General features: G+C 38.0%; 1 protein-coding gene across 1 annotated transcript in view; it reads right to left on the bottom strand.

Moving 5' to 3' along the window:
• spon1b (spondin 1b) overlaps window positions 1-23,481 on the bottom strand; it is a 111,074-nt gene that overhangs the window by 59,963 nt on the left and 27,630 nt on the right. The window contains exons 3-6 of the mRNA XM_020935102.2: window positions 22,683-22,816; window positions 9,317-9,390; window positions 7,278-7,400; window positions 4,634-4,782 (exon numbers count right to left, since the gene is read on the bottom strand). Of these exons, the coding sequence (XP_020790761.1) occupies window positions 4,634-4,782; window positions 7,278-7,400; window positions 9,317-9,390; window positions 22,683-22,816 (480 nt within the window). The remainder of the gene's footprint in view (window positions 1-4,633; window positions 4,783-7,277; window positions 7,401-9,316; window positions 9,391-22,682; window positions 22,817-23,481) is intronic.

The following is a 23,481-nucleotide window of genomic DNA, read 5'->3' as shown; positions in this document are numbered from 1 at the left end:
TGTAGTTAATGCAGCTTATATTCACGTGAGCTCAATAGTTCAGAAATTACGGTACTGTGTTCTCTACTTTTATTTTCTTCATCTGTGATACATGTAAGATTCGGTAGCGTCGCATAGCCATTTTTGTATAAATGAAAATCTGATAGTAGCCTGATGTGATGATGTTAACACTGACGTCAGCTCCCATTGGGCACTTCAGTTTTCACTGCAGAAGTCAGTTTGTTTGTTTGTTTCATTAAATTTTTTTAGAACAATATTGTGATTTAAAATGTCCATATTATAACATAATGATCCACGGGTGTCATAAATTATAACTATATAGCAGACACAAGCACAATGTGTCTTCTTCAGCACTAATATTAATGCAAGGTCAAAGCAGCCGTATGATAAATCTACTGAAATCCTAATTTGTAATATCTTTATTGCTAATCTTGTCATTGAAAAATATTCCATCTGGTTGATCAAATTAATTCAGAACTTGTTTTCATTCCATGCCAAGGTCTATTCAGAGGGCTGGTGTGAGCAGTGATGCATTGTGGGAGTGCTGGTATGGGCCTGGAGCTGTTCAAAGTAATGCTGACATATTTCACACAGGCCTGAGCATGCTGGGTTCTGTCCATCAGTCCTGAGCTGATGCAGAACGGAGAGCTGCTACTGGAGCCCAAAGTGAAGGAGGTCATCAAAGCAGGAAGGGAGTGAGTGGGTTTCAAACATATTAAAAATCGTGACTGCAATTAATTAGCATGAATTAATTAGAATAGTATCAATTAGCATGTTCCAAAAAGAAAAACAGAAAAATAGTGTTGATTAATTGTTCTCTAGCTTAATTAAATGGTAAAAAATGGCACAAAATGGTTATCACAACAGGAAACTGAAAACTCTGAATTACAAATCAGAATCAGAATGAGTTTTGTGCCATTGTCAGGGAACAATATTCACAAACTAGGAGCTTGCATAGGGATTATGGCGCAACATTAAACAAAGAATAATAATGTAAACTATGATCAAATAAAAATCAGGGCATGCATTAAAATAATGTAAAAAATATAGACTATGATATACAATAAAAAATATACAGCAGGGCAGAACAATAGTGCAAAGTTATCAGTGCAAGTAAGACAGTTACTGTTGTTTAAAGTGACAGTGTTATAAAGTGAGGGGTTATAAAATCTCCTGCCTGAAGGGAGGGACTCAAATTATCCGCATGTGTGTGCGTGTTTGTGTGCGTGTGCGTGTTTGTGTGCGTGTGTGTGCGTGTGTGTGCATGTGTGTGTGTGTGATGGACTTGAGGTGGGGCAAGACAAGCCATTCCAAATAATTTCCCTTGTGGATCAATAAAGTTTGTCTAATCTACAAGTCTTTATGATTACAGATGTCAGGCCTGTAGCCATTAAGTCCAGTGATCCAAGGCTACAGATGCACAGAGGTGTAAACAATGTCAAGATTACTTAATCAATTAATCAATAATTATGATTATTCAGGTCACAACATACTTGTACTAATTGTGTCATTACAGTCAAGAACAAGTACCGCTGAATGTGCTTGAGGTACTTTTTTACAATTACTTTATCATTCAGAAAGACTGATTTCATAAAGCTGGTCACATACTCACAATGATGAGCTTTTATATGGTGTGGTGAAAGAAATGAAAGGTTTTACTCTTGTTTAGTTATGGTATTAATAATTATGAATATGGTGTCAGTTGTGAATAAATGATAGATCAATAAATCGTTTCACAAAGATCGTTGCACAAAAATTTTATATTGTGACATCCCTGTTGGAGATCCAGTTTTCCAATTTTTGTTTTCAGACATTCACTGGAATCTGGCAGTATTTTCCAGTAGCAGACCCTGCACATGAATGATCACATCTCACTGGTTTTGAAGGCTTGTCTTTCTCAAAACAGACATGGACTACTGACCCATGTTGGCCAACAACCTTTGCAGCAGCCCCTATATCACTAAGACAGAAATGTCAGATTAAAGTTCACTATGTAACTTTTCTGATATTAACTTGATCTTATGATTGTTATACGCACAGGCTTGTGGAGCTGATGCTCGCGCATCAGAAGTCTTTCCGCGTACTAGCTGTTTCCTTTTATTCCATATATATATATATATATATATATATATATATATATATATATATATATATATATATATTTTTTTTTTTTTAATGTTTTTTCATTCTTTTTCCTATGTGGATCAATACTTTGTCTCATAGTAATAACTGCCTGCTTTTGGGCAGCAGATTTCTCATATTCCACATAGGCCTTAATCACAGAAGACACAAAAGGCATACAAAACCATGCCCAAGCCTTTCAGTGGACACAAAGACTGACAACTCAATAGCCAAGAGTGAATAGTGGCCATAGCTAACATGTGTGTGTCCATCTCCTGTGCTGTGAAACAGGCTCAAATTTTCATTGTGCTGGGCCCCTCCACGGCTCCAGGCTCAGACAGCAGACAGTAGGGAGCTGGAGAGGAGTGGGGCTGTCCATCAGTGGATATGTCCACACAAAGCAGAGCAAAGCTTACACGCTGAAAACAGAGACACACCTTTCACTACCTATATGTGCTGTATTGTATAGGAGAGTGAGAAATAATAATGTACTGCATTATAAAGGTTGAGAACATATTGTGCAAAATTTAATCTGCTCCACAATGTTTTAGGGTACAGCTGGAAATCAGTGCCAGAGTCTTTTATAAAGTTGTTTCAGATCAAAATTGCAATTAAAATTTTACAAAATATAAAATAATAATTCATATAAAAAATTATTATGCATAGTTTTGTACACTAAGTTACAGAATTTCTGGGCATCAATATACAGTATTTGTTTTGGGGTTTTTTTAAAGACTTTTTCATGTACAGTTGAAGCCTGAACCAGTCCTGATTATTACTGGGTGCTCAGAGCAATCAAACAAACTGAAGAATCACTAAACTCATCTCCAGTCTTATGAGGTGACGTGTGCACAGAGACTGATCCTTCTCTTGTGGAAGGGAAAGAAAGTTTTCTCATTACAGGCCTGGATCTCACTGATGACAGAGACTCATATTCAAAAAGACTGGATGATTTTGAGCAAATGTTGGAGCCATTCACTTCATATTTGGAGTGAACTATGAGCTGACGAATGGAGTACACAGTGGGATAGCACCCTGAGGAATAGAGCAGATGTGGGGAGGGATTTTATTTGAGTTTCTGTATTTTAAGTTATACTATTACATTGTTATAGTACTATGTCTTGTTTTGTTCTCTTTTTTGTTGTTAAAAAGAAAGCCAACATGTATATATGCATTAATGTAAAAATTCATACTGGCTTTTCAATAAATATATTTGATACATCCAAAATTATAAGAATATAACAAACAAAAATATAATGCCTTTAAAGTTGCTGAGGGGAAAATACTTCAATCAAGCTGTTTTGCTAAATTTAAATCAAGGATACATAAGTTTTTCATATATATATAAAAGCCAACAAAGACCTACATAGCAGAAGTATAGTAGACTAATGTATACCTGAACAATACTTCTTGTTCAGGTATACAGTGTAGAGCTTTGAAAGGCACTGTCAGGTGTGTAAAGCATCATTATTTTTTAGATGCATGCTTAGGGAACTATTATTTCCTTGTATCAAATAATGGCCTCTTATATGTATTACCTTTTTCACACATATCACTCACGAGGCGTTAGGAAAATGATCTCCTGACATTTTCTTCAGACTTGTGATTCTGGGCTCTAATATGTGAGAGAAGGGGCATGCTACTCTGATGGAATTTTCCTCCACCACATATAATCCACATACCAAACACAGGCAGCATATTAGCATTTGGGTCTGCTTTTCAAATAAAAAAAAAGAAGAAATGGTAATTGTGGGAGATTGCATTATACCCCTGTCATCCGTTTACAGTGGAACCAACGGAGTAGAGCATGAAGCATTAATATGCACGTGTCTAATGAGAGGCTTATGCTGTTCCATGTCACTGCTTGTCACAATGTTATGTACAAGCAAATGCCACGTATTGTATTGTATGCTAATTGTAAACTGTACAAATGTTGCATATTCATGAGGTGTCAGAAGAAACAGTTTGAGTGTGAAAGCTGATTGGCTTCACTCTGTCATTAACCTCGCAGTGTGAGATACTGCTCTCTGACAAATGCTCTGAGGGCATATACAATCATCTCTACACAGCTACATATGCATATACATACACACACACACACACACACACACACACACACTACACACAGACACAGACACAGACACACAAACATTCATATACACATACATATACACAACATTAAAGGAGGCAAGGACAGGCATTTATGGCGTTCTCCATTTTAAATTCTACACCAGACAGTCAAGGACAACTACACTTAATTTTGAGTCGGATCAAGACTAAACAAAAGAAAAGGGAGGAGTGATTATAGTCAACAAACTGTTTCAAAACACCATCTGAAATACTTTACTTTGATAAAAATGTAGGTCCTTTCATATTTGAGAGGAGATGTCCTTGCATATTTGCATTTTCTTTACACAGTATCTTGTTGCCAAGACAACATACTGATCATACTGAATTAATCATTTTTTGTTTGACAAAATCATAGCCCATGTTGTGGTGTGATGGAGCCTACCTTCTGGCGGATCTCCTCCTCCATCCTGATGGGTGAGCCCAGCTCGGCCACCTGCCGCACCCCCTCACTGGCGTAGCCTCCGTACTCCCACAGCACATAGCTCCTGGAGTGGGAAGCCCCAATCAAAGCAGACCAGTGATTGGCTCGTCCTGGAAATTCAAACATGAGGACAACTTCAGATGTGCTACAATTATCACTTAATGCTGTTGAGCTGCACTTCAATTTGCAGGTTTACAACAGAGGGTTATTTAACATCTCACATTTTGGTCCTCATGTCATGTGAAAGTATGTTAAAATGCTTCTGTCATTTTTTCCAGTGGTGTTGAGAGCAGTGAGAGGAGCAGTGGGCGGTAAGAAGAGATGATGCCCTGTGTAAGTGTGTGCAGTGTAGAGCTGAGCAGAACCTATCAGCTGTGTCAGGAGTGATGTGGCTCCAGACTCCTCGGCCACAGTCCAGGGCCCGCACCAGTCTGCACAGGTCTGAAACAGGCTCCCATTGAAGGAATTTATTTTTCACCTAAGCACTTGGCTTTTCATAGAGCCATTTGGTGAACAGATTTATATCCCGTTCGTCTCAATTTGCAGACACATTTCTTCTAACATTATGTTCTTTTATTGTGCGGAATAGACCTATGAACTGCTGCTATTTTTACTATTGGTGATATGTTTTAATGCAGTGCTTGTCTCACGCCTTTATAGCAATTTAAGGCCTCTATAAACCACGGTTAGTTGGCAGACAAGCATTTTGGGGGTTGGACTCTTATAAATTCAAATTAAAGTTGGTATGTCATTGCGTATCCTTATCTTGTAAAAGGAAACTATGGTATTTCTGAATACTCCGAAGAGTACAAAGTTCAGTTCTCAGTCTTTGAGCAAAACACACATGGTCATTTTCTTCTAGTATGTGTCTAACTACGACTGGTATGGCATAAGAAATTTAAAGGTGTACTGTCTCATTTTTAAATGGAGAGTCCGCCACTTGCTTGTGAAAATATTATAACTTTGCCTGGAATGTTTCACAATATGGCATTACACTTGTATTTACATGGAGACAAGTAAGTGACAACATTAGACCAAGTTAGTTAAATCCACGTATCAATCTTTCATTCGTTTGTCAAAATAAAACCAAAAATAAGAAAACAAAAAAACAACACTTTACCTAACCTAAAACGGGTAATGATTCTTTTTTTTTTTTTTTTTTTTTTTTCAGTTTTCAATTTTGTCTTTAAGTAAATAATTGATAAAACTGATAACGGCCATTTGCTTGGCTTAAACTACTATGCTGGACTTTTGCACTGCATACGGACTGATCCCAGGACTGAACCAGGTCTAAAAGAGGACTAAAACAGGATCTGGTCTCAGTCCCGGTCTAGTCTCAGTCTCAGTCCCGGTCTCAGTCTCGGTCTGGTACCAGTCTGGTCCTGGTTTCCTGGTCACCCGACAGTCTACGCGGGCGCACCTCCAACCCACCTCTGGGTACGTCCCGACACTCCTGGTTCAGTCCTGGTTTAGACCTGGGTCAGTTCAGGTATAGTCCTGGTTTAGTTCTGGTTTAGGACTGAGACCAGGACCAGACCCGGACCAGACCTGGTTTAGACCTGGTTTAGTCCTGGTTTAGTTCATATGCGGTGCAAAATCTGGCATCGCAGTTTAAGTCACGGAAACGAGAAATAGTCATTATCCATTTTTTCCATTGTTCATTTAAACACAAAATCACAAAATCAAAAACTGAAGAAAAAAAAAAAAAAAGAAGAAATGAATAAAATTGTTGCTTTTTCATTTTCTTATTTTTGGTTTTATTTTGAAAAACGAATGAAAGAATGATACATGAGACTTATATACGGGTCAGATCTGTGGAGAGGAGACACCAGAGTAAGAAAAGTAAGAACCTGCATTTTATTTCATGTAAAAATGGATAAGTGTAATGCCATGCTGTGGAACTTTCCAGACAAAGCAATTAAATCTGGAGTTACCAAAGAGAAAAGTTATATTGCACCTTCAAATATACTTCAAATATAATTTTGTTAGCTAAATTGAGAATGGGAAACACAGCAAAGTCAAAACCCCTAAGTTGTTATATGAGCGTGAAGTGTTGTGAAAAATATTTTAAAAATCATGAACAAAATGCATGCTTCTAAGCTGCAACCTTGATGCTCAAGTTGAATACAAATCAAATGAATTGTTCAGAGTTGTGGTCACAGTTTTGTCTGTAGCTAGGAGCAGCTGTAGACCTATTCAAAATAATCATGCACTATGCCCTGGTAATCATTCATATGTTTGACCTTTTCTCTGAAGCGACAAAAAGAGATGTCATCAAAGTTCCACGAGGATATTTTGTTCGCTGTCCATACGTTACCACTATGAGACAAAGACCGAGGTACACCGCTTTCAATACAAACTATAGATTCTTCTCTATATCATTTGGAGCATAAAGATTGATAAAGATGCACTTTAGCTGAAGGTCTAACAAATACAGACACAAAATACACTTCTCCATTCATGTCTTTGGATGTAAGCAAGCAAAAGAAACAGAAGAGGATCTATTGTAACGAAGGAAGGACAAGCAAAGTTTACTCAGTCTGAAGATTATATCACTATAAAGTTTAGCACAGAATTGTTTACAGAAATGTTTTGAGTCACACACTTGGATAGTCCTTGGGATGTACTTTCTCAGACCAGTTTCCATAGAAGGTGAGGCGGTACTTGGCCGTTCCACAGGCACAGCACTCCAAAGCAGGTGTCTGAGTGGCTTCACCAAACACGATTTCTGCAACAACAAAAAAATGAGAAAAACAGGAAGAAAGATTCGGTTTAAAACAAGAGTGTGAGAAATGAATAGTGGTGGCATGTAACAAAGTAGTGAAGTACTGTACTTAAAAAAAATGTAGTTATCTGTACTTTACTTAAAGGTACATTGTGTAACTTTTCTAGTGGTGGATCTGTCAAATGCTTTTATCCATGGAGATGTTATTGTTTTGTCTGGAATGTTTCACAGTATAGTATTAAATGTTTCTATCACCATGGAGACCAAACCTGACCAAGTTACAGGTCAGATCTGTGGAGAGGTCAGAATGCCTGTTTTTCTAGGTATTTCTGAGCAATAAAACCCCTTGTAATTGAATAAATGTAAGGTAGAGCTGTTTAATGTCCTATTGCGGAATACTGTAGAGCAATGACATCTCCATATCCAACAACAACCAAAAACTTACACAGTGCACCTTTAAGTATACATTTTAGGTATCTGTACCTTACTTAAGTACATTTTAAAGTACTGTTTTCTTTGACTGGTATCTGTACTTTCTACTTCACTACATTTTTTAACTGGAAAAGTATAAGTATTTTTTATAGTATGAGACTTACAGAAAAGCCTGAGGGTATTTTAACATGTTCATAATTTGAGCAAAGTAAAATATGCAAGTAAAAACAGCTTGAAAATAAATCGATTCAGCTGTTTCTGTTGAACAAAATTCAGCACAAATCAGTATCAAACTCACTACATTTGAAGTCTTATTAGATCTCTAAAGCTGCATAAAATACTTTTACTTTTAATTCTTTAAGTGCATTTTTTAAACTGGTACTTTAATACTTTTACTTAAGAGATTTTTTTCATGTTGTACTTTTACTTGAGTATTTTTTTTACTCTGGTATCTGTACTTTTACATAAATAACAAAATCAAGTACTTCTACCACTTTCAATGAAAACTACAAACAAAACTAAACAAAAGACATAGTGTATATTACAAAGAGTTTGGGTCTGGTTAGAAAGTGAGAAAATTACATCCTTCCAATAAGTGACACATTAGCACTCACAAACGGTCATACATATTAAAATATCGCCCTCAGTCTGTGTTTTGCAAAGATAGGTCAAGGGGAGCAGCTGAATATTTATAAGTTCCCGAATTATTCTGCAGAAAATTTCTCTCAACATCACAGCTATGACAGTGAGCCCGGAAAACCGTTGAAGGCAGACAGGATGTTGTAATTGGCCAATTAAATTTCAGAAAGAGACTGAGTAAAATGGTAGAAAAGCGAGTGTCTTTGCAGGTAAAGTACTCAGCATTAAAGGCTCAAATGGTTCTGTTCTTACAGCTTTACTTTTGAAAATTGTTATACAAATATTACACTATCCATTGGAAAAGATGTACTTTCTACACCTGGCTGGGTACATCAAAAAGGCCTACTGAAATTTCCTCAATATTTAAAATGCAAGGTAGTATATATTGACCAGGAAAAAAACTAACCTTGAAACCAATGCCAGAGTCCATATTCTTTCTGGAGATGAAAATAAACTCATATAGAACATTGTGTGATGCATATTACTGCGCAAGTGTGGCCCTAAAAGCACAGTACATCTCCATAAGAGGACATGTTCATTGTTTCTCATTAAAAACAGATTCGAATACAAACATCTTTTTCGAGTCTCCAAACATTCACAATATTTACTGTGTAGCTCTCTTCAAACTATTTTCTTGTCCAAAAACAATAAACTGTAAAAGGCCACTCCAATCTCCTCTGGCTTGATTCAAAGTAAAATTGAAATTCCTCCTGTAATTCAGTGTCCTGCTGCTTCAAGACGTCAGCGAAAGACTATCTTCAAAAAGAAAATACGCTACAATGGCCCAGCAGATAATGGCGTCTGGATGGTCCCAGGATGAGTGGCAGAGATGATAGGCACTCGGTTACCTCGCTCACACAGCCGGACAGTCAGGGAACCTTCATCCTGGAAATAGATGATTCTCTTCTGCACGATGCTGGCCCTGTGAAGAAAAAAAAAAACGATATTACATGAACAGGAACACACACAAAATGCTGGCATTATGGCGACGCTACGACGGGATTAGATAGATAATGTGGTTCCTTTGCCACTATCTGGTCCATGCAATCTTCAGAGAGGGGACAGTAATGACTTCCCACAGGCATCGTAATGGACAAAACGAACATATATTTCACAGAGAGGGAGTAATAGATTATCTGGGGACAGAATCACGTTCCTGGAACATGCTCTGAAGCAGTTTAGATTGTGGGGTGGCTGTGGCCTGCAGGAGATCCCATCTAGATAACAAACACACTGAGAAGCAGAGTTAAAGTAACCGTTTTCCAGAGAATTCTTATGTTTGACTTCCCCGGGAACAGACAAAAGCTGGTAAAATAACAGCTTTTAGAAGTATAACTAAAAAAACATTTATCCTGATTAAATTTCCAATATTTCATGGGTATGTGAATCATTTAGCTAGTAAAAATATGTGTTAAACAGATGTTACTTTGTTTCACAGTATGGTATTACACTAATCTATCTCCATGGAGACAAGGAAAATGTGTCACCAGGCCAATTTAAAGGTCAGACCTTGTGAAGAATTCCTGGAAAAGTGGAAAAGTAATGCCATTGGTTACACAGTGCACCTTTATATAAATGACACAGTACAAGTTATGGTAGTCATTTTAAACAATTTCTGAATGCAATGTGCAATTTTGAGTGACACTTTTTGGTAGTACTTTAAAACATACTTACAATAAAATGTAATATTTTACACTTCTTAGACTAGATCAATCAAAAACTACTCAGCAATGGTCAATGCATTTTTGTCACTCTTGATACTAATTCAAATATTTATTGACAACCCAAAGGAAACAAAAAGACTTGATATCTTGCAGGTTTATATTAATACGGCACAAATGTTCAGTGCTTATTAAATAAAAGGTTTTGAAGTTGGTCAGGCACATGGGGCTGTTTTATTCAGCTTTGCCCAAGGTTCTCTAATCATATCACTGTTTTATGGCAGAACTTAAGTGCTGCGCTAAATAAATAATGCCCCATTGCTGGTATATCTTAATAAGAATAAGTCTGTTTAGTTGTCATGCTTAATGCCAACTGTGAAACAATCGAGCCTTCAGTTGTTTCTAAATGCAATGTTAACCAAACAAACAAACAAAAACACTTATAGATGTGTAGACTGTTTACTTAGACCATTTATTATTGGTGCAAGGGACAGTTTTTGGTAGTATTTGAACAAAAATAAAAAGATACTGACAATGAATGTAAGATTTTAAACTTCTTAGACTAGATGTTTCCTGAAACTACTCAGGAAAGGTCAAATTCTTTCCAATTAATGCATTTTTCTAGCTTTGATACTGATTTTAGTGGCAGTATCTGGGTATATTTACTGACGACCCAGCTTCCTTTTCAGTTTATAAACAAACTCACTGAATGCATTAGTGTGAAAAATCTCTGACAAAGTAATAACAATGGACCCTCCACCAGAAAAGTTACATAGTGCACCTTTATTTATAAGGGTTAGGGTTATGGTAAAGTGCAAGTTATGGTAGTCAATTTGAAAGATTTCCAAATGTAATATTAAGAAAAAAATAAATAAAAAAAATAATGTTATAAATGTGCAATTCCGGGTGTTTACTTGCTCCATTTATTACTGGGGCGAGGGACAGTTTTTGGTGGTGGCAGAGCTCTTATAGTAGAGACATAAAGCAGGTCCAAATGTTCACAGAGCTAGGGAGACAGAGAGGCCAAACCACATTAAGCAGGAGTTATGGCTTATATTACACTTATAAATCTTACACAAGCCCAGTGCTACAATATAACCTGCAACACGGCTGACTGCTTAGGCATGAAATTGAAAAACAGTGAACTATGCCCACAATTATCTAACACTCAGATTCACTAATGGTGGCAGCACTGTTGACGCTACTTTCATTAATACTAACTGTAGCTATACATCAGTAGTTGGGAAAAAAAATCTGAAATGTCATATTTTTGTCCAGTGATGATTGATAGTTGTGAGGTGTCCACTTTATTAGACACGGTATGTTTCAGAATTTGATAGATAGAGCCCCGCTTCTGTCATCAGTTTTCAAATTTCGCTGTGTACATTTTTAAAGTGACAACCGAAAATGGATTGAAGTTAGCTCTTGTTTTGTCATTTGCTGCATAATTAATCAAACAACAACAAAGCTAGAGTTGCGAAACTAAACAACTGCGCTCCCAAAATTGTGAGAGTAATCTTCTACACTGGAAAAAAAAACAATATCTAGCTAAATTAAAATTACTTAAATTAAGAACATTTTTCTTTATTTGAGTAGATTCAACTTGACAAGTAAAATTATCTACCATAAGTGAATAAGTGTGTTCTTCTTAATTCAAGCAAAATTAGATTATGTTTTCTTATTTTAAGTACAAAATGTTGTTGTTTTTAAGTGTAGCAAGATGTATTTTCATATTTTAAGTGTAAAAAGTCTTGTTCCACTGGCAGATAATTTTACTTGTGAAGTGAAATTTACTCAAATCATGATAAAACTTTCTTAATTCAAGTCATCTTAACTTGACTAGATTTGTTTTTTTTTTTCCAGTGTAGAAGATTCCTCTCACAATTTTGGGAGCACAGTTGTTTAGTTTCGTAACTCTAGCTTTGTTGTTGTTTGATTAATTATGCAGCAAATGACAAAACAAGAGCTAACTTCAATCCATTTTCAGTGTAAACAATATATACACTGTATTTATGCCATTGGTAAAGCTACATTTTCAAATTGAGAAGGAAAGAAGTATTTGTTTTAGTATAATTTAAAGGTTGTATTAGGCTAAATTGAGCTTTAAGTTAAATTAGAATGTTGTTACTTCATCAAAAACATAGCTGGAGTTGTCTTTTGTTTCATTCACGCATGTTTTCTGTTTGAGAGAAAAACAAAACACAACTCCAGGTATGTTTGCGATGAGAAAATATTTTAACATAGATCAGAAAATGGCGAGGCATTTGCCCTTTAAAATAAATCTACAGCCTCTTTGGCACATTATTAGTATTCTCATGCACACATTGTCAGCTTTTGAATAGTTTTAAGATAGCAAAAAGAAGAAGAACCACCAACGTCCAAAACTCTGTCAATCATAGCAATGCTTACGAGTCTAACTTCCAGGTTTTCCTATCAATAAAATACGTATTATTGGCGAGAGAGTACAGCAGTCTAATTTGTAACCACGTGTTGCTTTGTGTAAATAAAGTTGTGTAGCCCAGTTTTTAATAACAATGCTGCATTAAAACACAATCTCTTTCTCTCAAATACAATTTCATGGACATGTTTTCAATGTAGCGTTTTGTGTTGTGCAATTGATTTACAATAGAGACAGTGAAAGGGACAATTGGTAACCCCATTGAACAGCTCAGTGATATGAAGTGAAGTGGCTGGAAGTGGACATGAGCTATGATTGCCTGTACAACAAACCCTCATAACTACCCGGTGTGTATTCTGCTAAAAGCCACTCAGCGGATGGTTCACATGAGGTCTGTGTGACTGTGGAGTTTAGAGTCAGTCCAGTTCACCATAAAAACCCCAGGGTCTTTAAACCACTCCTGTATTTTTTCCTTACGCCTGGTTCTGACAAATGGCTATGGTTCTGCCCAAAGTTCAAGCTCAGCCCTGAATTTGTGAGGTTTGTGTGAGAGCAAGTTTTAGAGCAAGTTTTATAGCCAGCTTCCTTGTGACATCGCCCCCTACAGTGAGATGTAATCACTTTTCCTCTCCACCGCCATTGCCCGACCCTGAATTCACCAGTGGGCCGACTGAGCACTTGGGGCCCCGCTGCTCTCCCCAGGCTCAGCTGTCTCTCTCTCTCTCTGACTCAGTCGGTTTGGTAAAATAAAACTCAAGGAGATCTGTGGAGAGTTTGACAGCATTGTGTTACTGTTTAGGTTTAACACAGAAATACATGCTTCCTGTATGAACATATACGTCCACACATCATTTTCTTTTACTTTTACTTCCCTTTTACTATAGATACTTATTTTGTTCCAACTTCCAAATGATCTAGATTCTACACTGTACAATTCTCACTTACATTTGCTTTTCAGTTGGACCGGCCTTCAGGATGTGTGTGTGTGTGTTCACACCTGAGCAGAGTTAGAGCGACTCTAAATTGTTATCAGAAAGTTTGTTTATTTTACCTTTACAGCACAACAACACCATTTGGCACCAAAATGTGCAGTTTGTACAAGCTGGATCTACATGACGTTCCCATCTGTTTCACTCCTGCTGTTGGCGTCCTTGTCAAGATATATATTTTTACTTCTACAGTAGTAACTTTGCCTGTAGCATAATAATGCATGATATAGTGTATTGTATCCTACCACTGAGTTCCATATGTCACTGACAGTTCCCCTCAGCTGCCTGCAGGCTGGACCCAGAGAAGAGAGAGCTTTGACACAGTGCTCATGTCTACATTTTCATATGAGAAGGATTAGGAGAAAAGATGGATTAGTGGATATGCAATTCTGAAATAAATAACCTGGCCTTCTTGATTTCATTTTTTTTTTTAAAGTAAAGATTTTTAGTACTTTGCTGATCTAGTCCTTTGACTTTGACATGTTTGAGAGACTCTAGTTTAAAACTCTTCTCAGAAAACCAAAGTCATTTGGATGACCTGGAATGGAGTCTCATTGTCAGACCAGTTGGACTTGGACTGTAAAAGTGATGTGAGTGAAGAAAAGCTAAGAGAGTCAATTACAAGAGTCTCTCGTCTTCTCCACATGTATTGTGATAGCTGCACCAGGAATAAGTAGTTTCGATGCCAGGTCTCACAACTACCTACCGAACTGCAGTTTGTATTCACAAAGTCAATCCACAAATCGATAAATGACCCTTTCCCTGCCCACATCCAAACAGTGAGTTAACACCCAGCTGTCTTTGGCCCCTGCAAACAAAGACAGACCCACCACAGCGTGCGGCTCTACAGAGGAGCACTTTTATAGGAGAGCTAAAGTTGATAACGACGTGACAAGCAGCCGGAGCCACAGCAGAGCACACACAAAGTGTTTGACTTTGAGGAGTGGGAGGAGATGTGAGGGCAGATACAGCCACTGCTCATCAGCCGAAGGGCCCCAATGACCCGGGGTGAACCTCCAGAACACACGCCCCGCACAATAACAGCCCCTCTGAAGAGCACACGCAGAAACCAGATCAAAGTCACAACAAACGCCTGCCCCATAAATGCCCAGGAGGCACTTTGAAGGCGCTGACTCACCGTTATTAAAGCCAATGGAGGAGATGTGACAGGCCCTGATAGCTCTGATGTAATCGAGTTGTTTTTAAAGATACGCTCTCACAGATATCAACAAAACTTTAGGGGGACAAAACGGCAGCTTCTGACAGTCTTGCCTTATATTCAATATGTCTGAAGTGGAGCGTGAAAAGTGCCACTGTTTCTACGATGGCTATCACTGCATCTGCATTTGCACTCAGCTAATAAAATTATATGCTTCTATGAAAGTGTGTAATGAGGCTGTGCATATATTAAATCATATAATTGAATTATTTTAAGTAAGATAAGAGTGTTTTGTGAAAATACAATTATTATTGTAATTTTAGTATTATTATGGTTACTATGGTACTGTGGTTATTATGGTAATAATATGAACATATTGAATATAGTTTATAGTAACCAGCCTGCCCCAGCTCTTTGGATAGATGTATGTCTGTATGTCACAGGACTAACAATGCAATTATACAAAGAAACATACATCACCATGTGTACAATAACTCTACCAAAAATAATAAGTTGAATATTAGTGGCACACTGTTTTTCCTCCTAAATATAGTGAAATATAAAAATAGCCAAAGTGAAACGGACACTTGACAAGGCATGACAGGGCATCCCAGGTTGTGTCACTTCAAATAAAACCAAAAGAATTATTTGGGACAGAGACTTAATTGACAAGTTCTCAGAGTCTTCCAAAAAAAATCACACGTCATGATCAACTCCCCAGTAGCCTTCACAGTACACAAATTAACTCAATCAACCAACAGACAAGAGAACACTGGACATGTGCTCAGCTTCATTTATGCTCATACTCTTTTCTCCATGTTGCACTTGTAATGTAGAAATTTCGTGACACATGTAGACTTACTGGAGGGTTGAGAGCTGTGGAGGTGCAGTGTCCCAGTGCTGCCTGTAGGCCTGAGGCGACAGTTGTTGGTACTGGCAGCTCTACAGGACGGGGGGTATGGAGTGAGGGAGGGGGTAATCGGATTGGGGGGGTCTGACAGTTCACTTCCTGGCCCTCGGGGGGAGCTGGTGTTAGTTCTAGACCCACAGTGGCGGATGGTGGCAGCTGACATATTGGACTCACAAATCCACAGACAGTGTTGGTGGGAGTCCGTTTAACTCTCAGGGTGTTTTCAGCTCATATCTGCACTGCACTGCAAACTTTAGCCAGGTCCACACATATCTGTACTATTCCATGATTAATATATTTAACCAATTTAAAGGTTCACTGAACAACTTTTCTGTTGGAGGGTCCACTACTGTCATGGTTCATGTTTTGCAGTGGTTGTTTTTGCTTATTTTGGTGTATCCTATTCCTTTAGTTTTGTGTGCCCTTGGTGTTATTTTGACAGTTGTCCTGTCTGCTTCAATTTTTTTCTTAGAGTTTTACTTCCTGTCTGTTGATTGTTTGCCCCACCCTAATGTGTTACACTTGTATCTGTGTGCTTATATACCCTGTGGATCTTACTCCCAGACCATCACCTGTGCCTGGATTCTCTCTAGAGTGACCTACTCCACCAGGCCGGGTCCCTGTTGGTCCCTGTTGGTCCCTGTTGGTCCCTGATGGAGCCCTGTTGAACACTTGCTGCCGTGTGTTGACCTTCCTTGTGCCCTGAGCCACCACCAGACAAGAATCTCCATCTGGGTGTCTAGGGTGTTTACCTGTTCCTCAAGACCTCGCTGTGATGTCAACACAGGAGCTGCTTCCTGCCCATCGCCTGGACTCCATTAAGCAGGTTTTTGCATCTCACCTGAGGCCCTCACTACACATTGTCTTGCCTTCGCTGGGGTCCTCCATGTTCTATAATTCCCCGATTTTATTTTGTATTTCTATAGCCATGTGTGTTTTGAGTTTTACTTCAAGTTGTATTGTTTGCCCGCCCTAATGTGTCTCGTTCATTTATGTGCATATATACACTGTGTTCTCCTTTGTGCTTGGTTGTTTTTTGTCATTATCACTTTCACGTCTGTTTGGATTTTTGTAGTCTATTTCTCTGTGACAGCTACCTACTTGTCTCCATGGAGATGTCACTGCTTTGCCTGAAATGTTCCATGGTATGACTTTAAACATATCCATTCATTAAGGGTGTTTCTATTGCTCAAAAATACAATCATTTCTTCTGTGAATAGGGGAGACTCTTCACAGATCTGAACTGTAATGTAGTGTCGTGCTGTAACCTGCTTGTCTCCCTTGTGATAGATTTACATATAGGTTTATTCTATACTGTGGAACATTCTGGACACAGCAAAAACATTTCCATGGAGGCAAGCAGGTGGCGACCCCTCCACGAGAAATGTTACACAGTGCACCTTTAATCCACCTCTCTGAACTAAGATTATTATTTTAAATGGGACAGTATCGTTTTGCAATGCTAGAATAGAAATATATTATAACTACTGCTGTCATATTGTCAAATCTATTTTAGGTCTATGTAAAAGAGATCTTCAAAACAAGTCCAAGCCAGGCCATCTTAGCGCAGAAGTGCAAGACTAGCATACATAATATCTAATTACTTTTTTTTATAGTGCTGTCATGCTAAAAAATGTCAAACTTTATTTTAGTTCTATGGAAAAGGCTTCAGACTCAATTACGGTTTTGATTTCACAATAATGATAAAAACAGACTGACAATAGAATGTAATTTTAAGATTGTTAGGTTAGATGTTATATATCGATCTAAAACTGCTCAGGAAAGGTCCAATTCTTCAGTCCAGTCTTGATACTTACTGGTTTTAGTATCGATTAGTATCTGGGTATATTTATTGACAACCAAACCTCCTTTTCATTATATAAACAACTAAATAAAAACATTGGTATCTTGCAGGTTTAAAGGGTCCATATTATGCTATTTTCTGATCTATGTTATAATGTTGTTACTTCATGAAAAACATACTTGTCCTTTTCTTTCATTCACACAAGTTTAACGCACAAACCCTGCATATTTAAGCAGAGTTCTTCTCTCAAATGGAAAACACTGTTCCGTTTTGTGATGTCACGTAGAAATACAGGATGTGCTCCACTGTGTTTTTAAACTCCATATACCAAAAGGCAAAAAGTAGAAAGTAGAAAGGTAGAAAGTTGAAACCCCCTGCTTCATGGCATCGCAAGGTGGAAAAGAGCATTTTGAGGTTTGATATAAACAAACTAATAACTGAAACATCTGTGAATGAAATAAAACACAACTCCAGGTATGTTTTTGAGGAGGTAACATTATAATATAGCTTAAAGCTGACAAGACTTAGTTTTGCATAATATAGGACCGTTAATCCACCACCCACATTCGTTGCTTATTAAATATAAAATTTTGAAGTTAAAAGTTGGTCGGGAACATGGCAGCTGCTGCGTTGGGGTTGTTTTATTCAGCTTTGTCCAAGGTTCTCTAATCATATCAGTGTTTTATGGCAGAACTAAAGAGCGCGCTAAATAAATAATCCCCCATTGCTGGCATATCTTAATAAGAATAAGTCTGTGTGTGCATGCCTTACATCTGTCACTAACAGCTTTTGCACCCTTTCCCTGCCCAAAATAATTGCACTGATTTGAGAGGAGCAGGTGTGTGGTGGAGTTTGAATGTAATTAAATGAGATCCCAGAGGCGTATACAGCACCAAAAGAACTGGAGCGCTCCCAACTGCAAAGAGTGTAGTTTGAAGCCTTCTGGACCACACTGACAGACATGTGTTTGACAAGTCTCACTGCCAACTTACAGTCAGACCCAAAATACAGACATGCTAATACATAACATATACATATACAAGAAAATGTGTTGCTTTTTGTAAAACATCTAGTGAATCTCGTTAGCTTTGGTCTTCTGTAACTAAGGCGTAGAATGAAAAAGACAAGGAAAAATGCCAATACAGTATATTTACATGTTGTGTAGGTGTACAAAGTGAAAAATTATGCAAAAGGGGATCATGCACACTACATTCTGAGATGTACGAGAACCGAGATTGAACCCACTATGCAAAGTTTTTGAGAAAAGAGTTTGCATTTTCACTCAAAGGTTGGTGGTTTCCTGTGACCACTCAATGACACATTGATACTTTGCAGAAGCATCATGCTGGGGTTCATCTACATGTAGTTACCATGCAGACACAATGCACACAATAGCAAACTCTGCCAAAAACATTTGTCTGAAGATTCAAGAAAAAAATACAAAATGGATTTAAACAACATATTTTCAGGAGACTGTGATCAGTACGAGTGTTTGTGTGACAGTCTTGTTTATGTGCACATATCAAGCTAAGTTAGTTTTGTCTGGTCAGCTTTTCTTAAAATATTTGAGTTACAGGGCTTCAGATTGAGTAATACCTTCAGTTAGCATCACACCCCCAGGCCAATTTTGTTGATATCAGCTGCATAATATCAGAGTAACAGAGACTCATTTGCCCCACAAACCCAAACGTTATTTGTGATCATTGCCTATGTCGAATATGGTGTGAGGGAATGATGCTTGTATAATGCAATAAAAAGCATTATGGGTACATTATATATATTGTAAATCAAAGGTGTGATCACTGTTGAGGTTCTTCCAATATCCATGAAGGTGTTATCTCTAGACTTTTTGCACATCAGCTATCGGGCCTTAAATCTCTTACAGGTATTTAGCTTGGGCCGACCAGATGCCTAAAAGGTAAGCATAACACTTTATTTGAAAACGTTAGTGCGAAGAAGACGCTGCATAAAATGTGACTACACAGCTCTTGTATCCACTTTCAAGTAAAGCAGGTTTCTGGATGAGTGCATATTCTTGAAAAGACCCATAACGGCGAGCCTGCTTTCAATTAGAAGATTGTTTAAGGTATTTGAGCAATAAAAACACAGGTCATTGAAAACAACTAAGACAACATCTCAATTGAACCAAGCAGATAAAAAAATTTAAGATAAAAGGCGCATATTACACAATTTTTTGTCTATGTGACAATGTTGTTTTCCTTATCACACTGTCTGGAGTTGTGTTTTATTTCATTCACACATGTTTAACACACAAATCCTGCATATTTTGGCTGAGGTCTTCTCTCAAAGAGAAAACACTCTATTCCACCTTGTGATGTCATACGGTAATGATAAATTACTCCACTGTGTTTCGCTTCGTGGAAATCGTCTGACCTCGCAGCATTAGGATTCGGGTAGTTTTTTAATTTTTTTATTTAACAGAGCGCTGCTGTTTGGTTGTGACGTATGTAATGCGCTGCTAAAGGGGCTAACTGGTATAGTATCTTTTCCTAAATCCCATAGGAAGAAGGGCAATAACTTCTTTCCCCTTGATAAAATTCACCAAACATTGCCAACACAGAATGTATGGCTCTTCGCTGATTGGCTGGTGCCCGGACTTGCACTTCCGCAGTTTTTACAAACCATCTAGTGTATTCCGATTCCTGACCTAATCATTGGAGAGAAATGAAATTGAGCGGAGGCACTAGGTGGCATCAGCCTGGCTAGCCCATCTCTACAGAACAAAAGGTAAAACGCAGCTGTTAACTTGAAAACTACTGGAACAGAGCATTCTGAGCTTTGGAGATGTAAATAGACTAATAAAGAGTTATTCAAACATGTGTGAATGAAACAAAACACAACTTCATGTATTCTTTTGATGAGGTAACAACATTATAACATGGCTTTAAGCTCACAAGAGTCAATTCTGTGTAACATAGGACTTTTAATTCAGATATTAAACTACTGATGCTGTTTTGTTTCAGATGCCCATCCTGTATCCTCCCAGTATCTGCATTAGTACAGGAGACGTGTGTGAGCCATGGCAGCTGAGTGCTGAATGATGACAGCCTGGATGAGGTAATGCTTAAATCTGGCTCCAGCACTGACAGATACAAGTGTGACAGAAGCACCCGGCCGGCCGTCACACAGGTGAGCAGCGTGCACAGCAGATGTTCCCAGACGCTCTCGTGCCTTTATTGGACCAGAGAATACGACGCTGGCCCTGCTCCATCTGCCAGACAGGAGCAGCAGATAAATTAAAGCCAACAGCTGGGAGGGTGCCATGTTGGGAAGGGCAAGTTTCAGCACCGCGCTCCGACACAAGGCGAGTCCCATTGGATATTCACAACAAGAGAAGGAGAATATACTCAGGTGTGTCGCCAAGTTATTATACAGCTGTTATTGTTTTTATAGGAGCTGTCAGATGGGTAGAAAAGAAAACAAAGTTATTTTATAGGTCTGCAAAACTTTCAGGCCCAAGGTTTCTCAGTGGCAGGGGCTTTAGATTTTATTTAAACTATGCAGTTTGCAATGAAAAAAGTTATCTGTGCAGAAATTCCTAAACTGGCAAAGGTACAAAGATTGGCACATAAATGTAACACAACAAAACATTTTTTTTAAAATATTTTCAATCATATAAGTGTTGATTAAATCTCCTTTGTCAAAGGTGAATTGCAAGTGTAAACATGAAAACCAGAGAAGTTAAGTTTTCTGACTTGAGGGAATAAGCACACTCAAAGCCTGGTACGATAATTGCAATAAGAAAGTGCTTAATTAAAGTGACAGATTTTTATCTATGTTCTTTATTGAGTCTGGGTTGACAACAGTGCTGTCTGCTCAAAGTGTTGTCATTAAAATCTATGTTAAGATTTTGACAGCTGAAAGCCTCACATCTCACACTTTGAAGACAGTAAGGAGCAGTATTATAAAGGTGTATTAAAAGGGCATCTCTGACTGTTACTAATCATTTTATTTCAAATTTACCAGATCTCCCAATTCTATTTCAATTAGCACGAACACATATCATCTGTTTAATGTAAAAGTTCACTAAATCGAGCTTTAGACATGTTACATTACTCAGTCAGAGCCATTTAAGACTGATGTGTCTGTAATGGACAAGATGGAGAGAGCCCCATAAAGTAATCTATAATATTATCTGAAGGGGGATATTCTTTAAATGTCACCACATGTTATATTGTTCTGTCTACAGACAGTTTCAATCATGCACATAGATTAACCGAACACACATGCGTTGCCTCACACCTGTGTGCAGCTCTCATCATCTGTCTGGAGCAGAGCCAGAGTCCAGCTCCACACAGACAGGACCACTCCTGCTTCTGATTTATGACACCCATAACTCGTCAAAGTGACCACACTATAGTGGGCTGCTCCACATTGTTCACATGTAACTCTGGTCTCTATGTGGACACGTCAAGTATATGTTAGCATAATACAATACTAACACTAATACTAACTAACACAACATAACGCAGGAATAATACAGGCCCTGGCTCTTTTGGCACCAGAGGCAGGATTTCTAATAGCGCACTCCTGCTCACACCTGGGCTAACGCACAGTCTGATTTTGGGTACTTTTGCCAAGATCTTAGGAATTTGTCAATTTATTAAGGGTTCCTGAATAGAATTCTGAATTGATTTTGCAGAAGGAAATTTTGAAAGCAGGGAAGTTCCCCCCATAATATGGAACACTTTGGAGCTATTTTGTTTCTAAAGTGACTATTATTAGTGGTCATATTTATGTGCACCACCTTGGCACTGGACCTCAGGGCAGACAGCCTTCAAAAGAAACACATGTACAATGTAATTTTCCAGAGGATTGGTTTAATATTATATTAGATTCTCCTTTCATCTGCTCTGCTCATTCATGCTGTTTTTAATAGATGACTGAGAAACTGGACTTTATGGCCTTTGAAGAGTTTTCAGAGAAGGTCCAATTATGCTCTGAGAAAGGAAATTAACTTTACAATGGAGTTTCCTTGACACCAAAGAGGTGCTAAATGAAGCCTTTGGTAAAAGTTTGGGCCATTTGATCAAGATTTTACACATTCCTCTTTGGACAAAATGAATAGAAATGGTCAGAAGAGGAAAAAATGGTTCCAAATATGTTCTCATGTTTGCCCCACTATCACTATTCTGTAAGACCAAAACATCACTGCAACTAATACTGCAAGAATATCTAATGCTGTCAAAATATGGTTTCTTTTGTTCATTTATTTATGTATTTTAAACCTCTAATAGCCTATTTATGTAGTAGAATACATCCATGGACTTACTTGAGGATGACACACCCACTACCAGTGGGGGGCGCTGTCCAGAACACTTGTATCCTGGTGCGTCTGCGGGGGGTGCTCTCTGTCACTGCAGGTGGACAGTTGGTCATGAACTGTGTGTCGTCTTCATCAATAATCTGAAACATCATTGCACAAAGCCTTAGAAAACGTAATGGAAATAAACCAATTAAAATCCAAATGCATCTTGTATTTCACATGCACCTACATTGAACAATTACTCAATCTTTTACATTTTATTTATTTATTAATTTTAAATAGTTTCATGGTCAAGACTAGGGATGCTTTGATCCAGCTTTTTCTGTTGTGATACTGATGTTGATACTTTGGCTTTAAGTATATGCCAATACCCAATATCAACAAAAAGGGCAAAGACTGACTGAATATTATTTATTTCCTTTAATCGCCAACAACATATCCTATAAAATAACTACAGAACAGCTTTGAAAACATACAAGTTCAATAATACAAGGTGTTTTCGGCCAACATTGTCCAGACGTCCTTGATATCAACTGAGCGTCAGGACTCAGGAGCACCTGAATGAATGTTTCAGGGTGATGTTTGTAACCAGGCACTCAGACATCCTGTGCAAATGAGCTAACGTGACACAGAAAGACCCCTCACAGGCTGTTTACATGCACACCAAAATCTGATTAATGAAATGTAATTGAAATAGTTACACCTGATGGGTATTCTGATTTCTTCCTGATTGTTCACACCAGTGCAGATTTTGGCAAGGAAAATGCAAAATATGGCAAACTAATGTGGCAAAGTGAAAAATGAA

The sequence above is a fragment of the Boleophthalmus pectinirostris genome, unplaced genomic scaffold (genome assembly GCF_026225935.1).
Source record: "Boleophthalmus pectinirostris isolate CB_2022bp ecotype Guang Dong unplaced genomic scaffold, ASM2622593v1 HiC_scaffold_2, whole genome shotgun sequence".
Lineage (NCBI taxonomy): Eukaryota > Metazoa > Chordata > Actinopteri > Gobiiformes > Gobiidae > Boleophthalmus > Boleophthalmus pectinirostris.
This window is presented reverse-complemented; position numbering and strand designations above follow the sequence as displayed.